The 17,655-nt window shown below is 38.4% G+C and overlaps 3 protein-coding genes and 1 long non-coding RNA gene across 5 annotated transcripts; 3 read left to right on the top strand and 1 right to left on the bottom strand.

The window, feature by feature from the left end:
* Positions 1-3,563: 3,563 nt before the first annotated feature.
* Positions 3,564-6,141, top strand: LOC111490117 (pentatricopeptide repeat-containing protein At1g28690, mitochondrial). Its single transcript, XM_023138615.1, has one exon. It carries the CDS (start codon positions 3,684-3,686, stop codon positions 5,250-5,252), a length of 1,569 nt encoding a protein of 522 aa, XP_022994383.1. The 5' UTR covers positions 3,564-3,683; the 3' UTR covers positions 5,253-6,141.
* Positions 6,009-7,895, top strand: LOC111490193. Of its 2 annotated transcripts, XR_002719498.1 has the most exons (4): positions 6,009-6,086; positions 6,169-6,326; positions 6,462-7,232; positions 7,504-7,895. XR_002719498.1 is itself a non-coding variant. In XM_023138715.1 (3 exons), the coding sequence occupies exons 2-3, from the start codon at positions 6,963-6,965 to the stop codon at positions 7,729-7,731; spliced, it is 498 nt and encodes a 165-aa protein (XP_022994483.1). In that variant the 5' UTR covers positions 6,588-6,680; positions 6,858-6,962; the 3' UTR covers positions 7,732-7,895. The 2 variants fall into 2 exon arrangements, 1 of the variants encoding a protein (XP_022994483.1); XM_023138715.1 differs by lacking the exons at positions 6,009-6,086; positions 6,169-6,326 and having other exon boundaries at positions 6,588-6,680; positions 6,858-7,232.
* Positions 7,896-8,492: 597 nt separating this feature from the next.
* On the bottom strand, positions 8,493-12,294 carry LOC111490139 (protein trichome birefringence-like 37). Its single transcript, XM_023138646.1, has 5 exons — positions 11,788-12,294; positions 11,372-11,543; positions 9,428-9,603; positions 9,184-9,342; positions 8,493-9,109 (listed from the first exon to the last, which is right to left on the bottom strand). Exons 1-5 carry the CDS (start codon positions 12,078-12,080, stop codon positions 8,815-8,817), a joined length of 1,095 nt encoding a protein of 364 aa, XP_022994414.1. The 5' UTR covers positions 12,081-12,294; the 3' UTR covers positions 8,493-8,814.
* Positions 9,525-16,622, top strand: LOC111490208. Its single transcript, XR_002719504.1, has 3 exons — positions 9,525-9,626; positions 12,617-12,620; positions 16,613-16,622. It is a non-coding gene; the product is annotated as an uncharacterized LOC111490208 (long non-coding RNA).
* Positions 16,623-17,655: the final 1,033 nt, after the last annotated feature.

Raw genomic sequence — 17,655 nt, 5'->3', positions numbered from 1 at the left:
GAACCCATTCTGAATCTCTGTGGCTTAGCGGATTGTTCCAAAAATGGCAATTGTAATGAAGATTTGGGGTTTTTTGGTTGGAGTATAATTGAATAAAGATGGTATTAACTATCAGTGTCCAACAGTCTCTGCATTAATCAGAACAGAAACAAATGACCTCCATTATTGGCCTGTTCTTTTCACCTTCATTATCAGATTCAATAAAAAAATTAAAAAGAATAATTGTTCTTATTCGATATAATTTTAATTTGTTCATATATTCTTTACTATCCGTTTTAGCTAGTTACGTATCGCCGTTAGTCTCACGGTTTTAAAATGCATCTACTAGGGAGATGTTTTTATACCCTTATAAAGAATATTTCATTCCCTTTTTCAATCGATGTGAGATCTCACAAGTGGGCTAACATCCTGACTTTAATACCATTGTTGACAGCATAAACCCACCATTATCAAATATTGTTCATTTTGGCCTATTACGTATCGTTAGGAGGGAGAGATTTCCACATACTTAAGAAGAATGCTTCGTTATTCTCCCCAATCGATGTGAGATCCTACACATATGAAAGGACCTCACTTCCTCCAATTTCGACCCATGAAAACAAGACGTTACAAGTTGGATGCATACAAGACGACTTCACTCCCTCCAACTTCGAGCTTTGTTCACTTCAAATTTAGTTCGTCCCGTTGAGTTTTGTTTGCTTCAAGTTTGAGTTCGAGTTTTGCTCGTTCCAAGTTCGGAGGGTGCATTAGCTATTTCAAGTTCTAAGTTTAATCAGCCAACAAAACCACCATTCATGCAATTCAGCACTTTCACAAGAACATTCCGCCGCCATCACAAAGGACAGCCGCCGCCGCCGCCGCCACCGCCGCCACGATATTCATTTATCTCACATTTATCTTCACAAAAAGGCAACAACATCTTATCATGACTCGAATTTACACTTGAAACTAAAGTACAATTCTTTCCAACTTGACTACCAAACTAAAACGTGCTTACTCTTAATACAACCTTTAATATTTAATCTAATCTTAATTAAGACCTACAATGTAACTCTCTTATATAAGACTTTGGTTATATTTTATATATAGATATAATCGTTCCTTATCTATTAAAAGTGTAACAGCTCAAGTCCTATCCACCGCTAACATATATTATTCACCTCTAATACCTCGTGTCTGATCTTGATATAATTTATAACAACTCAAGCCCGCCACTAGGATATATTGTCTTCTTTGGGCTTTTCTTTATCCCTTTCGAGACCCAGCGTTTTCATTGGCACAACGCTTGGTATCTGGCTCTAATACAATTTGTAACAGCTCAAGCCCACCGCTAGCCGAGATTGTCCACTTTGGATTTTCCCTTACCTCCTTTGAAAACTAGCATCCGCACAACGACCTAGTGTCTCTAGCACAAAACACGATGTCTATCTATGATACAATTTGTAACAGCACAAGCGCACCACTAGTAAATATTGTCCTGTTGTGCTTTCCCTTTTGAGATTCCCCTCAAGATTTTTAAAATAGTCTTGCACAAGCGGATATTGTCCACCCCTTCAGGACCCAACGCCCTCACTTGCACACAATTCGGTGTCTGACTCTGATACCATTTGTAACAACCCAAGTCCACACTTGTCTTACACACAAGCAGATATTGTCCACCCCTTCAGGGCCCAACGTCCTCGTTGGCATACACTTTGGTGTCTGGCTCTTATACCATTACACCATTTGTAATCACTCAAACCCACCACTATTCTCTTTGAGCTTTCGCTTTGGGCTTACTCTCAAAGTTTTTAAAACACATTTGTTAGGCATAGGTTTCCACACTCTTATAAACAATGTTTCGTTTTGTTCTCTAACCTACCTGTGCACGTCAGATTGGATAAAGAAAGAAAAATAATTGGATGAGAGATGGTTGCTTTAAGTATATATAAACAACGAATCCAAACCCATAAGACTGAGCCCAAAACTTTCTCCATTTCCAGACCAAAATTTGCAGACAACAGAAAACACATGGCTAATCTTTGTTTCTATGTCGTGATTATCCTCGTACTTGTTTCATTTTGTTCAACCCTCGAAGCTCGTAATTTGATAGCTCCGAGGAATTGGGAAGAAGACGAAGAAATCTTCAGAGGCATAAAGAGAAGCAACAAAGTTCATAGTTTCTTCCGAAACCCAGAAATGACCCGAATTGCGACCGAAATAGCTCGACTGGGGAGTGAATACGCTAAGAACTTCGCTTACAAGCCGACCCGGCTCAGCCCCGGAGGACCTGACCCGCGGCACCATTAGGATGTGAGTTGTTGTTGGATGCTGCTAATGGACAGCCATTGCCGAAGCTTTGCTATCCACTGACCTTTACAAACGTCCCATTCATATAGTTTCAATAAGGCATCCTTAATTATATGTATACCAATGGTATATTTATGTGCATATTATGCTGCTTATTACTAGAGATGTCATCTAATATGTTGAGCCTAATTTGATGAGTAAAGACCGGGTACACTGTAATCTATTTCGATTCAAGTGTGAAATTTCCGTTTCAACTAAGAATGGGAAGAAAGCGGAAAAATATTATTTCGTGTTAACTAAATGGGGACGCATCCCCTCCCCACTCGTTCCAATTATATGCATATATAATTTGTGAGATCTAACATCAGTTGAAGAGATAAATAAAGATTATTTCATAGTAGAGACATTTTAAAACTGTGAGACTGACGACGATAAATAACGAGCTAAAACGAATAATATTTACTACCGGTGAGCTTTGATAGTTACAAATGGTATCAAAGCGGGATATCGAGTTGTGTGTCGGAGAAGGGAACAAATGTTGGGTTACATAGACTACTGTCTATTTAGGGTAAAAAGGTGGTAGACATATATAATAGATAGTTATACATAGTAGGTAGTTATATTAAACATAAACTAAACCATATATATACTATTAGTGAAAACTACTTTGTATTTTGTTGGTATACATATTTGAAGTTATTAATATAAACCTTTCTCCAATATTTTCTATCGTGGAAAGTCGTGTTCGTCTAACATGATATCAGAGTTATGCCCTAAACTTAGTTGTGACAATAGATTGGTAAATCCTCAAATGTCGAACAAAGAACTCTAGAAGAAAAAGAGTCGAGCCTTCTCTAACGCATAATAAAAAATGACTAAGACTCCAAATAGAAAAAAGAGTCGAGCCTCGATTAAGAGGAGACGTACTTTGTTCGAGGCGAGGTGTTGGATGATGAAAGTCCCACATCGACAAATATTTCTAATTCCATTTTCTCTCTTGTATTCTTTGTATTCACTTAGATTGTGTCTTGCTCGTTATTATGCGACAAAACATGTTTTATAAATATGTAGAAACCTCTTCCCAACCGACAAACATTATTTATAGGGTATGGAAACGTTACAGTTTTAAACCGTGACTACGATAAGTAATCGGTGCTAGGTTTCGGCACTTACATTACACATATTATGAAGTGTTAAATTATATTATAATTGTGAAAGTATTAAAAGGTTAGGGTTCTTTTTAGTGATAATTTAGCCTTTTTATCTTTTTTATTATAACATATCATATAATATGTAGAAAATCCATGACCGAGTTCCTCTTAGATTAGCCATCCCGAATTTCCTCGGCAAATCCAAGACCATAACCAAATAATTCCATCCGCTGCCATGAGAAGATGAAAAATGGCAGATTTCAAGCTATTACGCGCCGGATTTTCTCATCACTCAGCGATTCTCTTCCCTCCGCCACCGCAACCCAAACTTCGAACCAAACATCCACCATTTTAGCATCAGCCCTGCAACATTACATCAATTCCGACGACCCTTCTCCCGGTCAGAAGCTCCATTCCCATATTCTCAAATCCGGGTTCATACCCAATACAAGTATCTCCATTAAACTACTCATACTCCACCTGAAATGTAACTCGTTGAAGTATGCACGTCAGGCGTTCGACGAATTGCCACAAAAGACACTTTCTGCATACAATTATATGATCAGTGGATATATAAAGGTGGGAAAAGTTGCAGAAGCGTTTTCTTTGGTTCGTGAGCTCATAATTTCCGGTGAAAGGCTCGATGGGTATACATTTTCAATGATTTTAAAAGCGTCTACTTGTGCACGTAATGACTCTGTTCTGCGTTGTTTAGGAAGGGTGGTTCATGCCCAGATATTGAAGTCGGATGTATCACCAGATGATGTGCTTTACACTGCGCTTATTGACTCATACGTTAAAAATGGTGACGTTTATTTTGCCAGGATTGTATTCGATATGATGTTGCAAAACAATGTGATATGTTCGACATCGATGATTTCGGGATATATGAATCAGGGGTTGGTTCAAGATGCTGAAGAGATTTTTATGAAGACTGTTGAAAAGGATATAGTTGTGTTCAATGCAATGATTGAAGGTTATAGTAAAACGCTTGAACATGCCAAGAAATCGCTTGAGGTTTACATTGATATGCAACGTTTGTGTTTTTCACCGAATATTTCGACGTTTTCGAGTGCGATCGGTGCTTGTTCGGTGTTGGCAGCATTTGAAGCAGGCCAACAAATTCAATGTCAACTTATGAAGACCAAATTCTTCACAGATATCAGAATGGGAAGTGCTCTTATAGACATGCACTCCAAATGTGGAAGAACGGAGGAAGCTCGTCGAGTTTTCGACCAAATGCCGGAGAGAAATGTCTTCTCATGGACATCTATGATAGATGGATATGGAAAAAATGGATATCCAAATGAAGCACTAGTGCTCTTTTGCATTATGCAAGAGAAACACCAGATTCAGCCAAACTTCGTTACCTTTCTGAGCGCTCTCTCTGCTTGTGCACATGGAGGGCTAGTAGAGAAGGGGCAGGAGATTTTTGAAAGCATGGAGAGAGACTACTCATTGAAACCAAAATTGGAGCATTATGCATGTATGGTTGATCTACTGGGACGTGCAGGAAGTTTGCATCAAGCATGGGAATTCATTATGCAAATGCCTGAACCTCCTAATTCTGATGTGTGGGCAGCTCTACTGAGCTCAGCTAAGCTTCATGGCAACATTGAAATGGCCTGCATAGCTGCTAATGAACTATTTAAGCTGAATGCTGACAGTCGACCAGGAGCTTATGTTGCCTTGTCTAATACCTTTGCAGAAGCTGGGAAATGGGACAATGTTAGTGAACTGAGAGAGGTTATGAAGATGAGAAGAGTTAAATGCAAAGGCAGCAGTTGGGTGGGGGCTGATGGCAGCTTATAAGTGTCGACATTCAACTGATAATGCGGGATTGCTTGTTCGGTCAGAGAAGTGTTTATGCCTAAATTGCTGAATCTTGATGTTGGAATGCTCTTTAAAAATAACTTTTTGTGTTTCTGTCGCACTCATTCAGGAACCATATCGCTCCAACAGTTACCAATAGGGCGGTTTTGGTGCTCCAAAGTTGATGTTATCATTTTACAGTTTGGGATTTTGTAATCACAGAGCTCTTATATATATCACCAAAACAACATAAGGGCTTGCTGAGAACACTGTCCATGAACATTTCTAATGCTGATGCTCATCAACGACATAGTAGGCACTGCATCACGGAAGTAAACATGGTGAAATTTGCAGACTGCTGCGGCTGCTGTAATTTAATGGATCTCTCAGTGTAACTCCAGCGTTTGCGGTTAAATTTTCTGCGATTGCATATCATTTGAGTGATCGGAACTAAAATTTGGATGAATTATTCATCAGAGGGACAGAAATGCCACAAGTTAACTTATCTTTGATTCATGGACTTCTTTCAGCTATGGCCTGCAAGATTTGACAATGCCAATATTTGTCCATTCATGTTTGAACTTGTCATTCTTAGTTTAGATCTCTAGAAGTTTTCAAAATTATCGAATGTCATAGTATTATATTGTTGAATTTTGTACTGTTTTTTAGTGATCCAATTGACCTGAACAAAAAGGATTCAACTTTTTCATGCAAAAAGGCCGGCACAAAGCCGGTACGTTGAGATTCATTGAGGAAACGATGTGGGATCATGATGCTTATAGCTGTCTATAATGGCGTTCATTCCAATGAAAAGCTTTAGAATAGCTAGCTATGGTATAGTTATAAGTAACAGGTAATAACATTAGGCATCGCAGTCTGCAGGCTGCATCTGAATTCTTCCTTGTCAACCTCCCAGGTACAGTCTGAAAGAAGAGTAACAAATTAGAACATAACCATGTGCTGCTGCTGTTGTGAGGACTGTAACTTCCGGCCTCTCGGCTTTCTTCTCGGCCTGCCATTCGCCTTCCTCGCCCTCTTTGTTGGATTTGTCGGTATTATTATTTGGATCTTTGGGTTCGTGGCATACCATATGTTCATGGAGCATCTCTTTCTCTCGTTTTATAACTGTTATGTTTCTAGTCTTAAAAGCTTTTGCCAAATCTTCTAAGAATAGTCCTTTCTCAAGCTTGTTTTAATTTGGTTTTGCAGATCGGTGCTCAGTTGCATATGTCCTTGCTGCTTGTGTGTGACTGTGGCAGTTGAATTTGCATTGGCTTTGATCAATGTTCCAATTCTTGTCATGAAATGGTTCACGTCCAAAATCCCATGTTAGGATGCCTTGCTTGATGAATATACAAGAAACATTTATCAAATATGTATCAGATATTAATAACTTGATTGGCCAACTAGCATGTTCAGTCAATCAAGGTATTACTAGCCTTCTTTGTTGGTTGATATGTTTTAGTTCTCATATTGCAATGCTTGAAATCTAAGAGACAATAATAGAAAACATATCTAGTTCTGGATAATTGGTTGATTTTTCCTTTTCTAAGTTCAACTATTCTAGAGATTAAATTATTGACATTTGAGATCAAATCTAACCAGTCATTTGAAGGAGAAAGACTGAGTGCTAAATATTGTCAAGAACGAAAAAGATCAAGAACTTAAGGACCGGATTATTCGGTGTGCAATCTACTATAGGACCGTTCTATGAATCCGAAATCCCCGAAAATACAGCAGTTCACTTGGTTGATCAGTTCTAAACTCCAATCGTCCCCTGCACCACTGCCAGAAGTTCAGCTAAAGCCTGTATTGCAGCTTCCTCCTCCTCATCTGCTGTCTAAGTCAGTTCTGCCACCGCTGCCATCCAAAGAAAAGAGGTCGATCTGGCCGAGAGTTGGCGGAATTCTACCACTCTTTGAGACGGAGAGACTCCCGGGAAGACTGCAGCTCCGCCACGATCATGACACGATCAGGCAGGTAGATTGAAACATTTGTTTGCTCCATTCATGTTTTATTTAAACGATTAGTTACCATGTAGTTTAGTTATAATTAATCTGTCATTGTGGTGTGTCTTCTAGTGGTCAAATCCAGTAAGATATAATAGTACAGATGGGTTAAGATGATTCTCTCTAGTCTATCCATATTCTGATTTTTCTGCTCTTGGTGAATTGAGAACATCAAATTGTATGCTGAAGATCATCTATGCAAACTCTGTGTTCAGAGATTAATATGGTGATAGAACTTGCAGATAAAAATGGTCGCAGAAACCAAAGGAGATTACTTAAAGCATCTGATCAAAGAAGTTGGGAATGCAGAATTTACTGAGGATGATGCTGTGACTTCTGTTACCTGGTATCATTGTACCTTTCTTTCTTCTTCATTACTGTCCCCAACTCACCATATGTATATTGTTGTTAGGAGTGGAAACAAAATTCCACATTGGCTAGGGAAGAAATCGATCATGGATATAGAATGAAGACAATTGTTTCCATCTCTATACAAGGTCTTTTGGAGAAACCAAAATAAAAGCCACTAGGACATATGTGGAAAATGGAGTTAGAAAGGCTCTTTAAGTTCAGAAATATATTGTGAGATCCCACGTCGTTTGGAGAGGGGAATGAAACAATCTTATAAAAGTGTGGAAACCTTTCCCCAGCAGACGCGTTTAAAACCGTAAGGCTGACGACAATACGTAACGGACCAAAGAAGACAATATCTGCTAGCGGTGGGCTTAAGTTGTTACAAATGGTATCAGAGCTAGACACCGGGTGGTGTGCCAGCGAGGACGTTGGGCTCCCAAAGGGGGTGGATTGTGAGATCCCATATTGGTTGGAGAGGAGAACGAATCATTCCTTGTAAGGGCAAGGAAACCTCTCCCCAGCAAACGCATTTTAAAACCATGATGCTGACGACAATAATGGGCCAAAGCAGACAATATCTGCTAGCGGTGGGCTTGAGCTGTTACAAGTGGTATCAGAGCTAGACATCGAGCGGTGTGCCAGCAAGGATGTTGGGCTCCCAAGGGAGTGGATTGTGAAATCCCATATCGGATGGAGAGGGGAACGAAGCATTCTTTACAAGGGTGTGGAAACCTCTCCCCAACAGACATTTTAATATCGTGAGGCTGACAACAATATGTAACGGGCCAAAGTGGACAATATCTACTAACGGTGGGCTTGAGCGATTACATATATCTTGTCAATCCAAATATGTAAGTGAATATGGAAGACTACACCATAATCCAAACAATACTGCTGATTTCTGTAATAAAGTTAAGAAAACCATTACATTGACAAGTTTCATCACTGTGAAAAGATCAGAAAACTCTCCATCAAATCAGGTGTAAAGCTCAATGGTGTACAAGAATACAAGATAAACTGAACAAACCAGAAGTTCATTCCTAGTCCTGTAAGATTTCATCCCCTTTTACAGTATCTTATCCATTCTGCTCCTATTCTCTTTACCAGTCTAATGAGTACTATACTTTTGTTACCTGTTCCTTATTAGAGTTGTCTCCAAATTCTTGGCGGAGATCTCATAATATTAACCTTATTGATCTTCACATGCTTAGGATAGCAGCATACATGAGCTGGTTCCATGTATCTGGCAATCCAGGAAGGCACCAATGGCTGCAGTCTGTGCCTGCATGCTCCCCACTATAACCAGCCGGATGGGCATCTTTCCTCAGCTGAGAGAGCGTTGTGATGTCCAGCAAGTAAACAGGTACTTTTATCTTACTCAACACTCTATTTACAACATCTGTAGCTGGTGGTGCGCCTGCCGGATACGTTGATCCGGTTAATGGCTCACTCTGTCCAACGCAGTTCTTTTTGGGCTGATTCCATTCCTTCCCCCTGGTTCATTGCAGTTCAATTCTTAGTGTTAAATTCCCTGAAATTGTTTGAAGGTTGTTAAGTTTAACACTTACAAATAGTGGGTAGGCGAAATTCCCTGGAAGAACATTTTTGTTTTTGTAGGGTCGACATTGTGGTCGACCCATGTGGCCCATGTCGTCAATCCTGTGAAAAATGCTGTCAACCGGTCCATGTCTTTCAACCGTGTCGTGCCATTCTGTATGAAATCCCACCTGCAAATTACACACACTCTTGTTCATTCCTCCAAGCTCAAAGAAACCATCAAGGTCCCTAAGAATGTTTGATGTTTGAACTTACGGCTGAGATTTTCCTGTGTGGAGCCACCAATGCCAGGAGTTGAAAATCAAGACGTCCATTCCTAGCCATGCTTTTCCAGCCTCGATGGAATCTAGTTTTAGCACTCGCCCAACATCCTCTCGCACTATGTCCACTAGGTACGGCGTCCGATATAGAAGTAATGTTACTCCATAATCCTGTCCACATATGAACTCTTAGTGTCCTGATATCATTTTCTTCACAAAATTCTTAATAATGATGTTGTTTGGAGCATTAGAGTAAGTATGGGAAGTAAGAAAATTTCCATTCAATTGTCCGCCACTAGGGCAGTGTGCTAACAGAAAATCTCACAAGGAATGTTTCGTTTCCCTCTCTAACCAATGTGGGATCTCACAATCCACTCCCTTGGGGGCTAGTGTCCTCGCTGGCACACTGCCTAGTGTCTAGCTCAGATACCATTTGTAATAGCTCAAGCCTACCACTAGTAGATATTGTCTGCTTTGGCCCATTACGTATTGTCGTTAGCCTCACAATTTTAAAACGCGTTTGTTGGGGAGAGGTTTCCATGCCCTTATAAGGAATGATTCGTTCTCCTCTCCAACCGATGTGAGATCTCACAATCCACCCCCTTGGGGCCAGTGTCCTCGTTGGCACACCGCCTAGTGTCTAGCTCTAATACCATTTGTAACAACTCAAGCCCACTACTAGTAGATATTGTTTGCTTTGGCCCATTACGTATTGTCATCAGCCTCACGGTTTTAAAACACATCTATTGGGGAGAGGTTTCCACACCCTTACAAAGAACGATTTGTTCTCCTCTCCAATCGATGTAGGATCTCACAATCCACCCTTTTTGGAGACCTAGCGTCTTCACTGGCACACTACCCAATGTCTAGTTCTACTACCATTATAATAACTCAAACCCACTTATTAGGCAAATAATTTTGATGGGTAAGAAGAAAAAGTTTCAGATTTTAATTCTTTTTAAGTACTTTTTTATGATTGGAAACAGATTCCTTATCTCACCGAATCTTATCTACCACAAAATTTAGTATCTTGATAGTGAAATTTATTATCATTCTATTTCTTATTTACAAAAATATTATATTTCTAATTATTTCTATTTTTATTACTATTTTTAGCTGCAATTTATGTATTTTAAAAAATAAGGCTATAAATGAAAGTTTTTTTTACTTTATTTCTTTTATTTCTTAATTAAGACAAAAGAAAAATGCCCAAAGCTTTGAGAGCTTTTCAGAAAGTAAGATCAAAATAAAGAAAATCATTACTTTTGATAATAAAAACCCATTTTTTTTTTTTTAAAATGGTTATACAAAGAACTTTATTTATTATTTTTTATTTATTTATTATCATATAATACATTTGAAGAATTTATTTATTATTATTTTTTTTTCTTTTGCTGTTATATATAATCTTAATAAATTTTATACTTAGTTTTTTTTTTTAATTTCCTTTATTAAATTAGAAAATTCCCATAGTTTTTAACATTTATAAAAAATTCTAAATTTTTTCCATTGATATATAAATGGAAATCATTTATTTACCTTTCGATTATAAAAAAAAAAAAAAAAAAAAATCTAAAACTTATGATTTTGTTCAATTATAATTTTTTTTTTAAAAGTTTAAAGGTATTATTATTAGTTAAGAAAGTTTATTGGTATTTTTGAGATGTGGTATTAACAGTTTCGTTCGTGTATTTTAAAAATTTTAAAAATATTTTAAGGTATTTTTATGTGAGATCCCACGTTGATTGTAAAGGGGAACAAATCATTCTTTATAGAAGACACATTTTAAAATTGTGAGACTGATGACGATTCGCAAATGGTCAAAGCAGACAATATCTGCTAATGGTGTGCTCGAGCTAGAGCTGTTACATTTTAAGTTAAAAAAAATGTTTGAGAGAGTAAAAAGAGAGAGAGAGAGAGAGAAAAGTAGAAGCAAAACCTGGAAGACGACAGAGGAGATAGAGTCCCTCCTGGTGAAGGTAGTTTTGACATTAGGCACCGACGCATGTAGCATACAAGACAACGATTCCCACATGTTCAAACTCAGTGAGTCGCCCACAAACATTATCTTCTTCCCACTCCATCTCTTAAGAAGATCCACCCCATCAAATCTGAAATCCCCATTACCAAATTCGTCAACTTTGAAGAACACCAAGAAAGTTATGGAGAGAATCATGAACAAGCGAGCTGCAGAGCACTGCCCGAAGGAGGCTTGCAGCTCCTCGTTAAAAAGATAGACAAAGAGGTGTTAAGAATGAAGTTCTAATAACATGTTAAGAATTAGAACTGAAGTGGGATTGAAAGTCCAATTTTTATTAATGTTCATTTACGGCTATATAAAATATATTCCAATACCTTGAAAGACTACATGAGTTGGGACGCCAAGAGTATTTGAGGTAAACAGAGTCGGGTCTGCCATATTTTTGGCAATCGAACTCGGCGTCTATGAAAGGACAACCAGAAGAATTGTAGAGAGGGAAAGAAGGGTCAATAACCCATTTTCCCTGGAACAAATTGCACCCATTGGCTTGCTTTCTTCCTTTCAATGCCCCTTTTTTGTTGGTTCCTGCTGCGTTTGCTTGTTGCAGGAACAGCAACCAAGATGCTTGAAGAAGAAGGGCTAGAACCACTCTGACTTGATAACCCATTTTGGATTTCTTGGGCCCCTAAATACTAAACAATGAGTTTGATTGAGCTATGAATGTGAAGATTCTTGCATCCCCTGGTGAGTTTATATACGGAAGTGGGAAAAAAGTCACATGATTTGGTAAGATGGGTTGGGACAAAAGTGATTGAAGGTTATAAAACAGTGTGTAAAATTAGGGTGCATGTCACGGGGTGTATTGCCCTGCTCACCAATGCAAGTGGACACATGGTTTTGAAGATGGCTCAAGGGAAGTAAACAAAAAGGAGAGGAATAGTGTGAAAGGAATGGTCAGAAGAAGCAGAGAAGAGCGGCTGGGTGTGAACCATTGGAGTGAGTGATTGGGGCCCTCTTCATTGGAAAACATTCTAGTAGAGAGGAGTGGGCAACACAGAGCCTCGATTAATATTCTTTTTATATGGGTGTGAAAACCTTTCTTTAAGAGACGTGTTTTAAAATCATAAGAAAAAGCCCAAAGATAACAATATCTACTAGTAGTGGGTTTGGGGCGTACAAATGGTATTAGAACTAGATACCGAGTGATGTGTAAGTGAGGAGGCTAAGCCCCGAAGAGTGGTGGACATGAAGCAGTATGCCAGTAAGGATGCTGGGCGCCGAAAGGGGTGGATTTTGAGATTTACATTGGTTGGAGAGGAAAACGAAACGTTTTTTTATAAGGGTGTGGAATGAAAACCTCTCTGAGGACGCTAGGCCCTGAAGGGGGTGGATTGTGAGATCCCACATCGGTTGGAGAGGAGAACGAAACATTTTTTATAAGGGTGCGGAAGCCTCTCCCTAGCAAACACGTTTTAAAACCTTGAGGGGAACCTCGAAACGATATTTGCTAGCGGTGATCATGTCAAGGTGGGGTTTGGGTTTGCCTTCAAAAATGTCTTTCATTCACCAAACCCATGACTGTTTGTTTCCATTTTTCTTTTCTTTCAAGTTTCAATTCCCATCATTGTCTAAAAATAATTGGAAAGAAAGGGAAAGTATAGCTTTTGGGGGTTTGTTAAAGAAAATAATTCATGTAATAATGATTTAGGTTGCAAATTGTGTAGAAAAGGGACCCAATTTGGCTAAACATTGAACCTTTTTGAATGATTATAGTATTATTTGTTCGATGTAGTTATGAATGGCTGAAACAAAGTGGAAAGGGATGTTTACTTTGGAATTTAATATATGTAAATTAAATTCTTCTGTTATTTCTATGTTTGGATTGTTAATGGTGTGCTCGAGCTTGAGCTCGAGCTGTTACTAAAATTAGTCATCGACTCGTAAATAACAAACATATCTTTTAGGATAACACTTTGTAACTATGTCTCGACTAGTATCGACCCTATCACAAGATCTTGAGTTTTTGGTTAGTTTGTCACTTTTTCTACCATCCATCTAAAATTTATCTATAATCTTATTTACACTTTAATTGCGGGGAGTTAGGTAGCCACCAAAATATTAGAAAAATAAATAAATAAATAAATAAATAAAAAGTTATCCCACATTGAGAAAGGGACGAGTTAGACTCCAATTTAAAAAGGAGGTCTTTTGGATTACTAAATCAGAACAATTGCTCTCCGTTTCATCCCACTTGGGTTGATAGGAGTCGATCAAAGGGCTTACTAAATCAAAACAATTGCTCTCCGTTTCATCCCACTTTGGTTGATAGGAGCCAATTAAAGAATACACTTTTTGATTGCTCCCGCTCGACTTTTTGGCTAATCCAACTTGGATTTGATATTTATGAACTCTTTTGAAGCCGAATGAACCGGTTCGAGTTTGATATTTTGAACCCTTTTGAGGTTAGTTGATCTGACTCAGGCCTGATACGTTTGGATCATTTCCTACCAATTTTCATTTTCATGTGTTTAAGGTTAGTCTGACTACATTTTAACTAATTAAAATTATTAATAATAAGTTTATATTACTTTATGTGAGTGGAGATAGAAGGAGCATTGTGACTTTGGCTTAGGCCAACTAGATAAGTGACTCTACTGTTAGCTTGGTTGGATGACTTGATTACTGCAATGCTATGTTATGCTATGATGTCAAATATGATGTGATATAAGTTATGCTATGTTATAAAGTATGTTATGTTATCAATGTCGTATGATGCATGAACCTCTATTTGTCATGTCATGTAAATTATGTAATATGTTCATTCATTACCTTAGAAAGCCAGGTACGTTAGTTGAGAAAGATATAATAAATGTTATGTATGCATATCTCATAGGGCATTTTGTCATGGAAATAATGGAGGTATGACTTGCATAATACGTATATGTCATGAATTGATACTATGGGACCTTATGCATATTGTATGTCATATGCATCAAGATACTTCTCCGTTATAATGAGTGTGGATGTGTACATTACGATATCTATGTTTTGTCATGATATTACGTGGGTTCCTTTCCCTCTATGGTTTCAGCAGCATGGACATGCAGTAGCTGAAAGATAGGTTCAGGGGTACATATACACCTATCAGGTGGGTTCATGCGCGTGTGTGCATGTTGTCGTATGTAGAGGAGTACTATACATCCACCATACAAACTTAAGAACGAGTCACATCAATACCTACTCTTAGGTTATGGCTAAGATGTCACATAGCATTACAAATGTATGGTAGTCCTATACACCATGATACAAAGCATATAGAAAAAGCATAAAGAAAGTGGAGTATTGAAGGGGGGTGTGGGGCAGCTAAAGAAATGTCAACCTTCCCAACAAGGAGCACTAGGGTTAGAAATGTTGGAAGCTCACTAACCAAACATGGACCACTTTAATGTTGTTTTTATCATGATTTGGATTCTTCCCTTTAAATTTGGCTTCTCATGTGGGTCGCCTTATTAGGGTACACCTTCCTTTTCAGTACTCGCCTTTACTTTTTGTTTGGGAGCAAATTGTTGAACAAACTCATTGGTTTTTATTTGGATTATCAAATTATGGGTATGTACATCAAGAGCAATTCACATGGTACTCATTTCTTATTCAAGAAATTGATTCTTTAAGCTTTTCGGATGAGATAAATTTGGGTTATCGCAGGAAAAAATGTGATATTTCATGTTATAAAGGTGTAGAAACCTCTTACCAATAGGGGCGTTTGAAAACAGTGAAAATAGTGAAACTGACTACTATATGTAATCGACGAAGCTTTACAAGGGTGTAGAAACTTCTACTTCTCCCTAGAGGTTGATGGTGTAACGGGCCTGACAATATTTGCTAGTGGTGTGTTTGGGCTCTTACAACGTAACGGGCCTGACAATATTTGCTAGCAGTGAGCTTGGGCTCTTATAGCGTAACGGGCCTGACAATATCTACTAGCAGTGAGTTTGGGCTCTTACAGTATAACAAGCCTGACAATATCTACTAGCAGTGAGTTTGAGTTCTTACAGTATAACGGGCCTGACAATATCTACTAGCAGTGAGCTTGGGCTCTTACAGCGTAACGGGCCTAACAATATCTGTTAACAGTGGGCTTGGGCTCTTACAACAAGTCTGACAATATCTGCTAGCAGTATGCTTAGGCTCTTACATCGTAATGGGCCTGGGGCTTGAGCTTTTACACGTAACAAGCTTGGGGCTTAAGCTCTTATAGAGTAACGGGCCTGACAATATTTGCTAACAGTGGACTTCGACTCTTACTAACGAATAATCTAGGCTCTTATAGTGTAACGAGCTTGACAATATCTTCTAATAGTGAGTTTAGACGATATGCTATTGGAGACCATGGTAATGGAAACTGGCATTCAGATTTTTTCTGAACAATCTGTGGCTATTAAAAAACAAAAATGACAGATTGAACTGGCCACTAAAAGGGCCTATAATCATGGGATTCTTTTTTATAATAACAGCAAAATCTGAATGCCATTAAGCTGTATAAATCTTGAACTGAGCTGCTTGTATCAACGTCAAATCTTTTCACCCTCTCCCATACACCTTCATTATCAAGAGGATTCTTACCTTCTCCCTCTTGATCATCTCATTCCAAGTTGGATGTAATGCCCCTTAAAATAAATGGGAGACTAAATTAGGAGCAATTCATGCAACTTGGAATGAACGTTGAGGTAGGAGCAGCTAGTAGTAAATATAATGGAACTCAAATAGAAAAGATTTGAGAAGAGGAACTTGAAGTCAACTCAAATAGAGAAGAGGAACTTGTTAGGAATCACGACTCTCTACTATGGTATGATATATTCTACTTTGATCATAAAGCTTTCATGGCTTTACGGCCTCAGCTCAAAGGAGATAGTGTTCCTCCCTAAAACCCCAGCTCAAAAGGAGATAGTGTTCCTCCCTAAAACCCCAGCTCAAAAGGAGATAGTGTTCCTCCGTAAGGCTCAAAGGATAGGGCCTCATATCAACGGAGATAGTGTTTCTGGCTATGAACTTATGACTATTCCTTGTGGGAGTCCCTCCCAATACTCCTCAACAGAGCTTTATCATAATCAAGCCCGATGGATCATGACTATCCCCTTAATGTGGGACTCTCTCCCAACACTCCTCAACAGAGCTTTATCATAATCAAGCCCGATGGAGACCACTGGTGGCTGGTCGGAGAGATTATCAGTAGGTTTGAAACGTGTGTACGTGGATAGTGCTTTTGCTGAGAAATGAGAAGAAGCATTACTGTGATCTTGCTGGAAATCCCTTTTTCAATGAAGTGATTCAGTGCTCTGAGGCTCCCGGAAGGCCCTGTTAGCTGCCAGAACACCCTTGAATCATCCTATCCAGTCTGGCCCTTTGGTTTTGTTTGGACGATTCTATGTTTAAATCAATGGCTAGCTACGAGCAAAAATAGTAATAAGAACTGTTAGCAACTAGAGGAGGCTATGATCATGGGATTTCATTTGACTAATAACAGTTAAAATAGTAGAACATCTCAATATTAATCTTCATCTTTTCGCATCATTACGATCACATGTATGGCTTCAACTATATTAAACTTAACAATTGACGATAATTCCAGCAACCAATAATGTTATATATCAAAATCTAAAACATTGCCATTGTCATTGGATAATTGTAATAAAGATACGAGTTCAAACCTGAAGCAATAAGGGCTTGATTGTAGCTGTTCGGTCCCATGTGAGTGAATCCTGTATGAAGTCAATTGAAGACTTTCTATGATATGTGAGTCTTATATATCTTACATTGCATGTGCTCGACCAACTATATCTAGGATTCGGACCAAGATTTAAAACCCAGATCAGTGAAGATTATCTCCACAAACGAACATGAATCCTTCCAATGCTTTTAAAAGTGAAGATTATCTCCACAAACCAACATGAATCCTTCCAATTATCTCCATAAACAACATGTTTTGTCCTCACTTACATGCATTTTAGGAAAATTTCTAAATGATCACTCAACTTAGAATTGCTCCAAAGCAAAGCACTTTTATCTATAGAGTTCCTGGAGTTCCTACGATTAAACTATTGAAAGGGAAGGCATTGTTGGTATAGGGAGTAACGTTCATTTTCACTCTCAGACAAATATGGTATCAATTCATTCATGTACCTCTCCTTTACTGGTGTCACAGTAGCTCGTGCTTTACTTAGTTTAGCATTACTTGCTTTCTT

Source organism: Cucurbita maxima, unplaced genomic scaffold (genome assembly GCF_002738345.1).
Source record: "Cucurbita maxima cultivar Rimu unplaced genomic scaffold, Cmax_1.0 Cma_Scf00015, whole genome shotgun sequence".
NCBI classification, from domain to species: domain Eukaryota; kingdom Viridiplantae; phylum Streptophyta; class Magnoliopsida; order Cucurbitales; family Cucurbitaceae; genus Cucurbita; species Cucurbita maxima.
This window is presented reverse-complemented; position numbering and strand designations above follow the sequence as displayed.

Excerpts from the sequence above, each read along its gene's own strand:
- LOC111490117 (XM_023138615.1), top strand. The coding sequence starts at position 3,684 with ATGAAAAATGGCAGATTTCAAGCTATTACGCGCCGGATTTTCTCATCA.
- LOC111490193 (XM_023138715.1), top strand. The coding sequence starts at position 6,963 with ATGAATCCGAAATCCCCGAAAATACAGCAGTTCACTTGGTTGATCAGT. Across the intron at positions 7,233-7,503 it reads ATCATGACACGATCAGGCAG|ATAAAAATGGTCGCAGAAAC; the intron begins GTAGATTGAAAC and ends TAGAACTTGCAG.
- LOC111490139 (XM_023138646.1), bottom strand. The coding sequence starts at position 12,080 with ATGGGTTATCAAGTCAGAGTGGTTCTAGCCCTTCTTCTTCAAGCATCT. Across the intron at positions 11,544-11,787 it reads AACTCATGTAGTCTTTCAAG|ATTTGATGGGGTGGATCTTC; the intron begins GTATTGGAATAT and ends TGGGGATTTCAG. Across the intron at positions 9,343-9,427 it reads CACACAGGAAAATCTCAGCC|GTGGGATTTCATACAGAATG; the intron begins GTAAGTTCAAAC and ends TGTAATTTGCAG.